Genomic DNA, 12,453 nt, shown 5'->3' with positions numbered 1-12,453 from the left:
TTTCCTTCCATACAGAACAATTCTCAAATAAATAATATTTGCAAGAGTCATTTTTCTCAACAATGAACATATAAGTAAAAACCATGTGTGCGAATAGTCAGAATGCAGAAAGATTTATCTTTATTTCCTGCTATCTGCCCCCCCCCCCCCAAACCCCTCACAAAAAAGAGGGTGGGTGTGTGTGTGTGTGTGTGTGTGTGTGTGTGTGTGAGAGAGAGAGAGAGAGAGAGAGAGAGAGAGAGAGAGAGAGAGAGAGAGAGAGAGGTGGTGGACAAAACATGAGAACAACATGCTAAATCAATAAACTCTGGATAATTCATCCAAAACATATTGACAATAATATGGTCGTGGTGCATACACTTCCCAATGGAATTAGACATGAACACAATAAATGCTTGCTTGTACGGAAACGCAGATGTTACCGAAGCCTGCAAGCTAGACTGTTGTATTTGACAACGAATGGCACTGTTGCAATATCCTCAATATGTTGCGAGAGTCAGCTGTGGTGACAAAGGTGTTCTGTGTAGCTGTGAGCGCATTCTGTCACAGTTCAGTGCGTTTGAACGTAGGCAAGCTGCTGGTGCTTGTATGGTGGGTGCTTCAGTAACCAGCTTAGACAAACGGTTTGGTCTTTCAAGAGCCACTGTACTGAAGATTTGTAAAACTTACAAGGAAAGTGGTAAAACATCATCTGTTAAGTCACAATGTGGACAAAATTAGATGTTGAGTGACTGTGACAGAGTGTTATTGAAGAGGATTTTGACAAATAATAAGGGGACAACGGGTACAAAAGTCACTGCAGAACTGAATGTTGCACTCATGAACCCTGTCAGCATGAAAATATCACAAACACAGCTCCATAAAATGGGAATTGCAGAGTGAGGTGGAACACCAAAACCAGTCATCAGTAGGCCTTACCGGTGACACAAATGCATGTAGCAGGAAAACATGGCGCTGAAGCCATAAAACCTGGACTATGGAGCAATGGAAGAATGTCATTTGGTCGGATGAGTTGTTTCACTCAGTTTCAAACTTCTGGCTGAGTTTACACCTCTAGAGTGAAACAAGGTGGTGGTTTTGTGATGATCTGGGCAACTATATTGTGGTATTTCACGAGCCCCGCTTACTATTAGAAGTCACACTACAGTCAAGAATTATGCGATCATTTCAGCTGATCAGGCCATCCCACAATACAACGATCGTTCCCCAATGGTGGTGCTATGTTCCAAGATGACAGGGCCCCTCTTCACACAGCTCGCGTCATCCAGAACTGATTTTGTGAGCACAAGTATGAACGAACCTTTGTGGTCTACTTTGGAGAGATGTGTGTGTGGCCACTGTCCACCTGCATTATTTTTACCTGAGCTTGTTCCTATTTACCAGGAAGAATGGTAGGCCTACAAGATTCCTTGAAAAGCATACAGGAACTGTATTTACCCATTCTCAGACGACTGGAAGCTGTTTTGCATGCCAACAGTTTACTACCCATTTGGGTATGGTAATGCGTTGTGTTTTCATATTTTTGACCACCCCCTGTATGCACAGCAGCAATGATCCAAGAAATGTGCTAAGACTAACTGCAGGTAGCTTGTTCAAATCCCTGAATAGTAAAAAAATTTAAACACCATATCTGACTGGCAACAAGAGGAGATGTGTGACCTCCTATCAAATCTAGAGATGAAACATTAGTGCTGAAAGGTATGCAATGTTATTGCAGATCTTCAACAATGACCCAGCCACTGTTCTTCCTGATTTCTCAAAGGTAACTTCTGACCATCAGTTGCTTCTGAAAGGTGAGACTAAGGGAAGTTCTAACAACTCCAAACTCCTCACACATGCTAATGAGAAAGCAGGCCTAAATGAACTACGAACAAAGTAAATCAAAATGTTTGGTGCTGCTACAAAACAGCTATATTTCAAAATTGCAAATTCCTAAGGATCTGGCATGAAGTCAAATGAGTAGCACTTCTTAAGCCTGACAAAGTGCTAACAGGACTTAAAAACTTCGTCCAGTTTCACTTCTTTGCCATTTGTACACTATTGGAAAGGCTGGTTCTAAATCGAATATAATAATATGTCAGCACAGGTTTCATAAGAGAACAGTTGGACTTTTGCCCAGGAAAATCTTGCTGTGGATGTATCCTTTATTTGGTCTAACAAGTTCAGGACGTGTATGAAAGAGGTCAAGTGACAGGTGTGGCTTTCAATGACGTCACAGCAGCTTATGATATGGTCAATCATAAAAAGCTGGTTAGAGAACTGTATCCAATCACAAAGGATTACCAATTAACACAGTTCATCCCATGTTTGCTGCAAAACTGGAGAAACTTTTTCCCACTAAAAAACAAAAACATGAAAAGTTGGTGGAGGATTCAGAAAAATGGTCTCCCTCAAGGAAGTGTGATGTCCCAACTGTTCTATGACATCTACACAAATGACAAACAAATCAGCTCTGGAACTAACACATTTATTTATGCTAATGATACATCTCTTTTGGCCTAAGGTAAAATCTCTGAGGAAGAGAAGATAAAGCTGACAAAACTCCTAAAGACCTGGCAAAGTATTGTGATGATAACCATCTGAGCCCAAATGCTGAAAAGAAATATGTTTGTGCATTTGATCTAAGAAACAGAGAAGCTAAAAGAAAACTGATCACCTCTTGGAGAGGAGAACAACTATTCCACTAGGACCTTGGAGTAAAGGAGGACTATTACCTTACATTCACAGCCCACTGAGAAGAAATAAACCCTTAAGTATTTACAACAAACAATATCATCTGTAATGGTACAAGAACCACTGGGCATTCAACTAAAAGTGCTGCGAACATCTGTCCTGGCACTATGTTTCTCTGCAGCAGAGTATTCTGCACCAGTTTAGCAAACTTCTGTACAGACCAAACAAGTTGATCTACCTTTTAATAAGACTGGATATATTGTAAAACAGACTGTCTACAAGCAACATCTGTCAGTAAACTGTACCAAATTATGAGAGCAGCACCACTAAGTATTTATAGGAAAGAAGTCCCGGAAGTACAGAAAAAGAAACACAAACCTGATCATGGACATAACTAATTGGGGCATGAGCCTCAAAGACCATGACTCAGATCAAGAAAGAGCTTCATGGAGGCAACTAGGGTAACCCCTTCATCTTCAACAACTTCTTGAGATTACTTACCTGGGCACACCGAATGAAAGTCAAAGAGGAATCAGCTGGAGACTCACAACTGCCTTATGAGAAATGGAGACACTGAACACACTCAGAATTAGCATGTCATGAAACAAAGTCAACCACAGGAACAGGGGCTTCAGCAGTGTTAGGATATCTGCCAATGTGGTGACCTGCAGGACCAAAAACATCTGCTAGTCTGCAGGAGCCTGCCAGATACATGTATCTTGCTGCAGTTAACAAAACAGCAGTCAAAACTGCCAGTTACTGAGCTCCCTACATAATATGAAGAGAAATAGCTTGCTGTTTGTTTTTTACCTTTCTTTCTATTTATAAATTAGTATTGCATGTATTAATCCTTGTATCTTTATTGTTATTTTATGGAATTTTCTCTGTCACTGATACTTTGTATGAAATTATTAATGTTTTACCACTACTTTAATAATTTCATGTGCTGGACATGCACAAAAATAAATAAATTTTCCAATGCTTTCACATCACTACCTTCCCTCTTAATAAACTTTGATCAATTTGCAGCATTTTTAAAACAATTTTGTATTTCAGTAAATACAAGAATATCTTTCCCTTCATGCTAACAGGATTAGTTGTTAACACACAATTTTCAAACATTTATATTAAATATCTAAGATGAATCTATATTGCCATCTCCAAGAATAAGCTGCCTGCAATCAGATGGATATTTCCTTATGAAAAGCAAAACGAAGTATTGATATATCTGAGTTTCAGACTGAATCTACCAGAGGCCATGGCAGGAAATGCTGGTTAAGAAAACTTCTGTTTAGTCTGAGACATGGGATGTGGTGAGTAATGAGTATCACTATCAATGATAATGTGACTCAAGATATTATGGACAATAACACGTAGATGGTATATTATGTGTGATGACGTTTTGATGAAATATTTATGTAAGACTAGAAACGCAACACTCAAATGAGGGCTTCCTCCATTCACGATTGTTCTGACCCTGTTCCTGTTCTCTTAATGACGCATCCTAAATATAGCGTTACTCATACAACAAATGAGCTGTAAAAAGGAATCCATTAGTTTCTCTCTCATCATAATATAGCCTGGTTCATAACGGCGACATGCACATCGTATTTTCTCTACTTACAAACTAAGGTGTGTAAGGACACTTACAGTCTTCTTGCAACCTCTTCTCTGAATATACAATTCTATCTTATACACTGAAAATAGAACTTCACATCCCTTTACTGTGAATACATCAACGGAAAGAAATATAGCTTAACCACCGACACGAAATATTTCAGAATTCTATATTTCGTATTAGCAATAATGCTAGTTTGCATATGGAGACCACGGAACCTTTAATTCTCTAGAACTTTGCCTCAGATGAGCACTGAAGTTTGATCCTACAACGGAGAGCGATGGGTACCTACATTAACGAGAGAAATAGAAATTCACAGAATCACTGCTTAATATACAACAAGAATGAAAATCTCATTTTTTTAATGGAATATAAATATGTACCAAATAACAAAGATAATTTACGGGGCAGTCAAGTCTTGTTAATGCACACGCAAATACAAAATAACAACTTAACATATCCCTGTAAACATGTCTACAAAATATAATTAAGATCTTTGCTCGCAGCCTACGACAACGACAGATAGTTGACAGCGAATGGATTTTAACCGATGTGCGCAAGCAAGTAGACACTTACCCAACCATAGTTCGCAGTTCTTCTCGTTTTCGATCAATTTCAGTTTGCAGCTTTTTCTGGATCTCTTGAATTTCGGAAATTGAATGCTCTTCAAATAGTTTATCAGGATTTAATTCCAACAGATTGCTTACCGGCATTTGTACAGAAATGTTGTTCTAACTATTGTCAAAAACAAACACCTACACACCCTCTGCCACACACTGATCAGCAAGACAGCCACGGTAGAATTTCAAAGATTATTTGTAAACAAAGTGATACCCAGAGATGTTATAAAGGACACTATTCAAGCCCATTAATTGCCTTACACTTCTTAATCAAACCGGTTGAAAATGTTTTCATTTATATAACTGCATGAGGATTTTCTTCTTACGGGAAACACTTGCAAGCCACAAAATACAATGTCGTATGATAGCCGGTGGAGCTGGTCGTAAGAGTCATCTTTGATGTGTAGAATAGCCACCCGGCGTGTGTGCCATGAAGGTTTGTGTGGATATTAAACGCAGCGTTATGATTTGTGACATTTGTTCAGAAAACTGAGTGTATAGCGTCTGATTGTCCAAAATGTCGAAGAAATCTGTGTTCCTGGATGTCGACAGTTCTCTTTTAGAAAAACGACTGTTGGTAGAGGTAAGAACATGTTTACTATTGCAGTGCTGTGAAACAACAACCTTCTATAGAGATGCCTTTGGCGTTACTATGATAGTGTTTACCGCTCCTCAAGTATGGAGACGGAGCAGTTGGTCGTAAAACTCTAAGTCAATATGCGGGTCATAATCAGAATTATGATAATATTAAACAGGAGGCACTTCCTAATGTTCTGCAAAATTAGGCTATGTGAGAACTGTAGTTGACAGCTAAGGTTAAGAAAAGGATAGATAATCAAATCAGGCAAGAGGTTTTAACGATGCTACAAGGATACTACCTTTAGTTTGTATGTTTCTAACAGCTTCACTGCTTTAGAGACTATAGGCAACAGACTGCAGACGACCAGAAGCATTCCAGGAAAACAAACAAGACAGATAAAAAGGTGCAAGTTAAGGCTAGTAGTTATCAGAGGGTTAATAATGACTGGGAAGATCCTATTGCTAGGGATAAGACTTGGGAGTTTAGAGTCCAAACTAATACAAAAGCCTTTCAGTAATGAATACCACATAACTAGCAGTTGTAACTTAGCAATTGTAATTCTAGTGCAGGGCTAGCAATGTCACCCATGATTACGCTCTCTGGAAAAATATCTTTCCACGTGAGACCACACAATGAATACTGAGTGTTGGGAACAATTTGGACTGTAGCCTCAACTATTCCATGTATCATTTCAGGTAAAATGACCTAGGGGTCGCAGTTCCACCACCACCAATTTTGTTGAAATTTATACAAAATGTGCCCAACAGACTTGCATGAACCTCTGCCAAGTTTCAGCTCCAGTTGTAACTTGGCATAGATACTAGATCAATATTCTTAATGATTTTTTTCTTTGTACCTGGAGAGACAACAAAATGTTCCTTAGGTCTGGAACCCTTGTTCCCAGCCTAATAGAACTACAGTTCTGTAACTCACTCTCCTGGCATCACTTTGTGCAGAAAGTCAAAACGGCATAAATGGAGATCACAAAGCAAGGTCTATGGCATGATCTCTCTTCAAACTTGCAGAAAAATATTGTCATCTCAGATATCACAATATTTTGTCACTGGATAGATGATGAGTAAAAGGCTCTGGAAACATCAGCATTTGTTAGTGCATTCTCTGTTTGGTTTTGCCTTTATTTGGTACAACATGTCGTATAATTGACACCACTGACTTTATAATCGGAATATCCTGTCTCACTGACATCAACTTTGGCGACTATTGTGGCCAGGTCACTACTTTGTTGATTGTTGCATCTGGTCTCACAAATAAACTTCTTGACCCTGGGGAACTTTTGAGAACCCTCTGTCTGAAAAACCACCAACTGATTACCTGACCCCTGCCGGCAGCTGAAGGAGCCACAAATTGTAGGTTCCATGGCTGGCCATTCTTCTTTTGTTCCTACATTTACAACAGATAAACCATCACAATAATCTTGACAGCCTAAAATTGTGAAAGAGAAAAGACGGAATCTGTGAGAAGGTTACTCGAGGGATCCCAAAGCCATCAGATCCCCCACGCGGTTGGAGTCCGAACTGACATTTGGATGTTGCACCCACACCAGTGATGGACAGTGATCCTAGGGCTTGGCCGTCCTCCTGGCCCCTTCATTTCTGACCAGGATTCCCTCAACATGAGAATCCAATCGAACTGGAATGGATATCACTGTCACCTGCGAGAACTAAAACAACTAATTCCCTCTTGTTCTGCAGTTTGTGTAGCTCTAGACAAAACACACTTTACCAATGACCATTCTCCAAGTCGATTCTCCATGCATTCTTTAGGTACCATACTGGCCCCAAGAGAGTATCTGGAAGGGCCTGTACACTGGTTTGCACAAATGTTGTGAGTGAGTGAATTCCCTTTTATGTCATGTTTCAAGCAGTAGCAGTGCAAGTGTGAATGACCCCAGCAATTTGTGTTATTTATTTGCCTCCAGGTAGGGCACTTATTTACTTACATGCCCACCACAATCCTCTGACAACCCCCCCCCCCCCCCCAAATCTCCCTTTGATGGTAGCTCAACAATTATGCTGGTTTCTTAAATCACACTACCATTTGACTCCTTATCAGTTGACCATCTGGTTAAATTGGAAACATTTGCCCCCCCCCCCCCCCCCCTATCAGTGTGGTTTATGAAAGGGATGATCCACAACCAACCATCTGGTTAAGTTGGAAACAGGCATTTTTCTAAATGCCAATCCTTGTTGCAGTCTTTTTTGATATCACATTTACTTACCTCCATGACTGGGGCTTTTGAAACACCTTACTGATTCTTATTCATCAGTCCCCCCACCTCTCTTCCAAATGATTGTTTCGAGTTAGAGTTGATACGCGACTAGACTCCCCATGGGTCCAAGAGAACGGTGCCCTGCAGGGTTCTTCACTGAGCATTACAATCTTCATCACATGCATGAGACAGTGACCTCCATTGAATCTGTTGTCACCCCTATGATGTAGGTTGGTAACTTGTACTTGGTGTAGCTCCCAATCTGTAGCCTTGACTGGATGTCAGCTCCAAGGTGCAATCCAAAGGGCCTTTGGGTGACACCTCACCTTGGCTTCCAGTTCTCTCCTGCAAAAACATGAGTTGTGCATTTCTGTTGTCATGCCTCGATCCATCCTAACCCAGAGTTCTACTCGGGTACCCAGTTTTTGGGTGTCATTGCACAGCCCTGATTTTTGGTACTTCTCTTTGATAAAAATCTACATGGCTGCTCCATGTTTGTCTGCTATACTAGTTGCACGCAAAAGCTTAATGCTCTCCTCCTCCTTTTCCACACCTCATGAGGTGCAGTTGCACTGTTTTTCTCCAGCTAGAATAGACCCATGGGTATTTCTTGCCTGTCATAAGAAGTTTCTAAAACAAGTCTTTATATTGACAACTCTGCTATTATTAGGTCACCCATCGGTTTTAGCTTATTTCACAACCTTCCCCTCAATCTTTTTGGCTTTATTACTTATGGTCCCCACGTATGGTTTGACCTTCACTTTTCTAAATTTCACCAAAGTGTAGGCCATATGGAGGAGGACACCTTACATAGTGCATAATTGTCCAAAATGCACTATGAACTCTGCCCTTACTGTTAGGGTGGATTTATATTAATCCAGCAGAGTAGCTAATACGTTGTGGGAATGGGGAGAGGAAGGTGGGACTCATCGTGTACTCACACAGTTGTAGTCCCCTGTCAATGTAGGGATCACACTGCTGATGCCTCAGCTGTAACCTACCCATGTTTGCTGAGGAGTAGGTGCCTGTCCATTTCGAGACACTGGGACGTCTCGCAACAGTTACTATGCCAGATACATTTTGCTGTGACGAGGTGGTGTCCATGGGGAGAGCCTCCGATCAGAGTGAGTGGCATCGGGATGGATGATCCACAATCAAACAAATCAAACTCCTCCATACTGATGGCTGTGCTAACACAGCTTTCTCGGCAGATAGAAAGTAAGATTTTAATGCAGAGGCTTACAACTCCATGGCATTTCCATCTTTGATTGAGCGATGAGATGAGAGATGGGCAAGGAAAAATGGAGGTAGACAGTTCGTTCAGTTCTTGGTATGCTCCAGAAGCAATGGAGAATCTTTTGCAACAATGAAGTCACTGTTTCGTGTTGAAAATATTTTGGATAGGTCCAGAGAAGTTACAACGATAGAGAAAATGAGCAGTGGGTCTTTGTTGATCAGAACTTTGGATGCTAACCAATCCCAGGCACTTCAGGCCGGTGATAAACTTGGGATATACTAGATATCATCTCTCCTCAAAAACAAATTCAACAGGATTCACAGTGTCATCTTTCATTGCAGCCTAATGATCCTCTCCCCCCAGTGCTCACATCTGTTTTGTGAATACATGCTTGGCCAACAAGGGGCCTGGGTGGTTGAAGTAATACTTCACTTTCCGTGCAAGTCCATCCTTCTGCTATTTTTCCCCCCTTTGCCCTTCCATTGGATGATCTTCTTAGTGCCATCTATGCTTCGATTTTGTTTATGATACTGGACTTCGTTTTTTTTTTTTTTCTTTTTCCTCTGGCACTTTATACAAGTGTGCTCCATTCACTACATGGTCACCATTGTTAGATTGGACCTACCACTCCTCTTCCAAATTGAACAGAAGTGCAGACCATGCAGGGAAAGTCGTCCTATGTGGTGTACATTACACTTTTTGTGCCTCTCTGGCTTTGCACCCCTTCCTTTATGGCTAAGGTAATATACCCAAAACCCAACACAGAAGCCATTCTGTAATTTGGTGGTGGTGGGGGGGGGGGGGGGGGGACGCTCATCAAGTACCTGCATGGTGGTAGCCCCTGAAATAGAAAGGACTGCATTACTGGTACCTAAACAGGACACTCCATGTGTATGCCAGTGACTATGTGCCCATAGGGGAACCTTCATCTGAGTGGCACCAAGGTGGATTACTCACAAAGGAAGTGGCTCTAACTTTCTTCCTCTAGTGACTGTACAGCTCCAGCAGTCTCATATGAAGGAAAGGATTACTACAGTCCAGAGATATATGACCCCATTGTGTTTCCTTCCCTGGCTGTGGTGTGAGAGAAACATAGGGCTTAGACAAGGGAAGAAATACTTCCTAAAATACTAGGACTGACAGGGATTCCTTTTTGTCTACAAAACCATGTTCTTTGTTGATCACCTTGACAGGGTTGGGGAAGTAGCATTGATTTCAAAAATGAAAAGAGGTTGAGCTCTGTCTAAAATTGCAACCCATGCCCAATTGCAGGATTTGCTTGCCATTGACAAGCTGTGTCACATTCCTGAAACTATCACCTCCCATAGTAGTCCTGTTGTATTACAGGATACCATATTCCCTTGTGACCACCTTTTGCATACTGATGCCAGTTTGAAGCAATGGAGTGTGCATTTTGTCCATTGTGTCCAGTAGGGACCAAAAAGCAATAGGGTTGAAACTCGGACCTTCATCTTGGCCTTCAAAGGTGACTCATTGCCAACAAAAGTCAAATAATGGTCTATTGATACGATACGAAACCGTATGTTCCCCCTTCCATGCAGTACTTCAGATGCTTGAGATTCGGGCATGTCGTCTTGCTGTGTTGCCAGCCCCACCTTTATTTATTGTGAACTTCAGTTACACACAGGTGCTCCTTGTGCTCTTCCACCGTCTTTGTAGATTGCAGAAAGCACCATTCCGTGTGTTAACTGGACTCTGTCTTCCAAAGCGAAAATAAAATCCAAGACCCTTGACCAACTTGTGTATTAGGAGTCCAGGAAGTAGTATGAGTGTCTGTATGTATGTATGTATGTATGTATGTATGATAATGTTTACTTTGGTTAAGACAGTGTCATCCTCTCTAGTGACAGTACCCTCACTGTTCATGCCTTTCACTCTGGGGCCCCAGGGCCACTCAACTACCCTTGCTCCCACAGTGGTTGAGGCCCTCCTCCTACTGTTTGCGCCATGCCTACTTCAGCAGCATTGACTCCCCATCCGCTGGGGATGTCGATCCCCAACCCTCAGCCACAGAAGCAACACCCATCTCCATTGTCTTTCACCAAGAAGGATCTCTTGGGATTCTCCCCTTCCAAGATTCAGCATGTCTGCAACTGGATACAAGCCAGTGTCTGAAAGAGTTATGGGTTGCTGGGCATAGGCTTTTGCGTTCCTCCTCTGTCCTTAAAACTAGGGCTGACAGATGAAAATCATGACTGGAGAAGAGGGACAAAAAGAACACCTCCAGAATGGAGAAGGCCCCGATGGCACTCATGCCACCAGATCCTGCATGTTCCTACTCTGTACCCAAGGTGGAAGTTTTGGTGGCCCCTGTGGCACCGCATCCTTCCACATAAACTTCTTCAGAACCAACATGTATTGATGCCGTATCCTCGCAGCTGCTGGTAGCAGGAAGTAACGTGATCCTCCAGTGGAACTGTAGCAGTTTTTTTCCACCAGCTGGTTGAGCTATGACGATGTCACTTATACATTTCCCCAGCTTTCTGCAATACCCGCCAGGAAACTTGGCTCCCAGTATTGCAAACCTCTACCCTTAAATGCTTGTCGGGACTATGTTAACCATGTGGTGCATGATTTTCACTGCAATGGACAACTTTTAACTGTCACTTCTGGCGTTTTCAGTCATGAGGCTGCAAATGCATGCAGTGCACAACACTAGTAGGGAATGCTCACTGCAGTGGACTGGGTGCATTTGCAGTCTCAGGACTGATTGAAAATGCCAAAGAATGGACCATTAAGAGCTGTCCACTGTAGAGGATGCTATGCATCATAGGGTGGTTAAGAATCAAGCTGACTATGACGGAGCATTAGGCAAAGTTTGCACGTACATTCTGGACTCTGTCTACAGTGAACACATGCCAGTCAATACAACTTTGGAGGTTGTGGCTATATTTGTGAGAATATCTCTGGATTTTATCATGTGTATCACCTTTCTCGGACCAAGTTGTTTCCACTGATTTCTCAGCTCCTTCCTCCCATCCTCATTTTGGGCAACTTCAGTACCCTCCCTTTGGAGCTGCAGTAAGCTATCAAAACTTTGCTTGCATAGCTCAGTCTTTGCCTCTCGAAGATCAGTGTTGCCACACACTTCGGTGTGGTGTATGGCTCTTAATTCGACCATTGATCTTTCCATTTGCATCCCTGGTCTTCTCCTCTCCATACATTGGAGAGTCTATGATGAACTGTGCAACTGTGATCATATTCCAATCATCCTGCCCTCCATCAGCATCACTTGCCTGGGTGTCCTCCCAGTTGGGCTGTCAATAATGCTGATTGGTATGCCATTGCCTTTACCACCACCCATACCACTCCACTATATAGAAAATATATCAAACTCTCCAGGGCACGACCCCAGCCATTATATTGGCAGCAGACTTAGCGAACCCCTCTTCCTTTGGACCCCCCATCGGAAGAAAATATCTTGCTGGAATTCAGAAATCGCCTAGGCCATTAGATATGCACAGACAGTCTCTC

The 12,453-nt window shown here is 42.0% G+C and overlaps 2 protein-coding genes across 3 annotated transcripts in view; one reads left to right on the top strand and one right to left on the bottom strand.

Moving 5' to 3' along the window:
* LOC126281920 (conserved oligomeric Golgi complex subunit 1) overlaps positions 1 to 5,081 on the bottom strand; it is a 114,650-nt gene extending 109,569 nt beyond the window's left edge. The window contains exon 1 of one of the 2 annotated variants that reach the window (XM_049981249.1): positions 4,868 to 5,081. In XM_049981249.1, the coding sequence (XP_049837206.1) occupies positions 4,868 to 5,004 (137 nt within the window). In that variant the 5' untranslated portion in view covers positions 5,005 to 5,081. The remainder of the gene's footprint in view (positions 1 to 4,867) is intronic. The other variant, XM_049981250.1, reaches the window with a different exon arrangement.
* Positions 5,082 to 5,403: 322 nt separating this feature from the next.
* Positions 5,404 to 12,453, top strand: part of LOC126281921 (PIH1 domain-containing protein 1-like) — a 47,563-nt gene continuing 40,513 nt past the window's right edge. Inside the window, exon 1 of the mRNA XM_049981251.1 lies at positions 5,404 to 5,494. Within this exon, the coding sequence (XP_049837208.1) occupies positions 5,429 to 5,494 (66 nt within the window). The 5' untranslated portion in view covers positions 5,404 to 5,428. The remainder of the gene's footprint in view (positions 5,495 to 12,453) is intronic.

Source organism: Schistocerca gregaria, chromosome 7 (genome assembly GCF_023897955.1).
Source record: "Schistocerca gregaria isolate iqSchGreg1 chromosome 7, iqSchGreg1.2, whole genome shotgun sequence".
Taxonomy (NCBI): domain Eukaryota; kingdom Metazoa; phylum Arthropoda; class Insecta; order Orthoptera; family Acrididae; genus Schistocerca; species Schistocerca gregaria.
The sequence above is the reverse complement of the archived record's forward strand: the minus strand, read 5'-3'. Positions and strand labels throughout refer to the sequence as shown.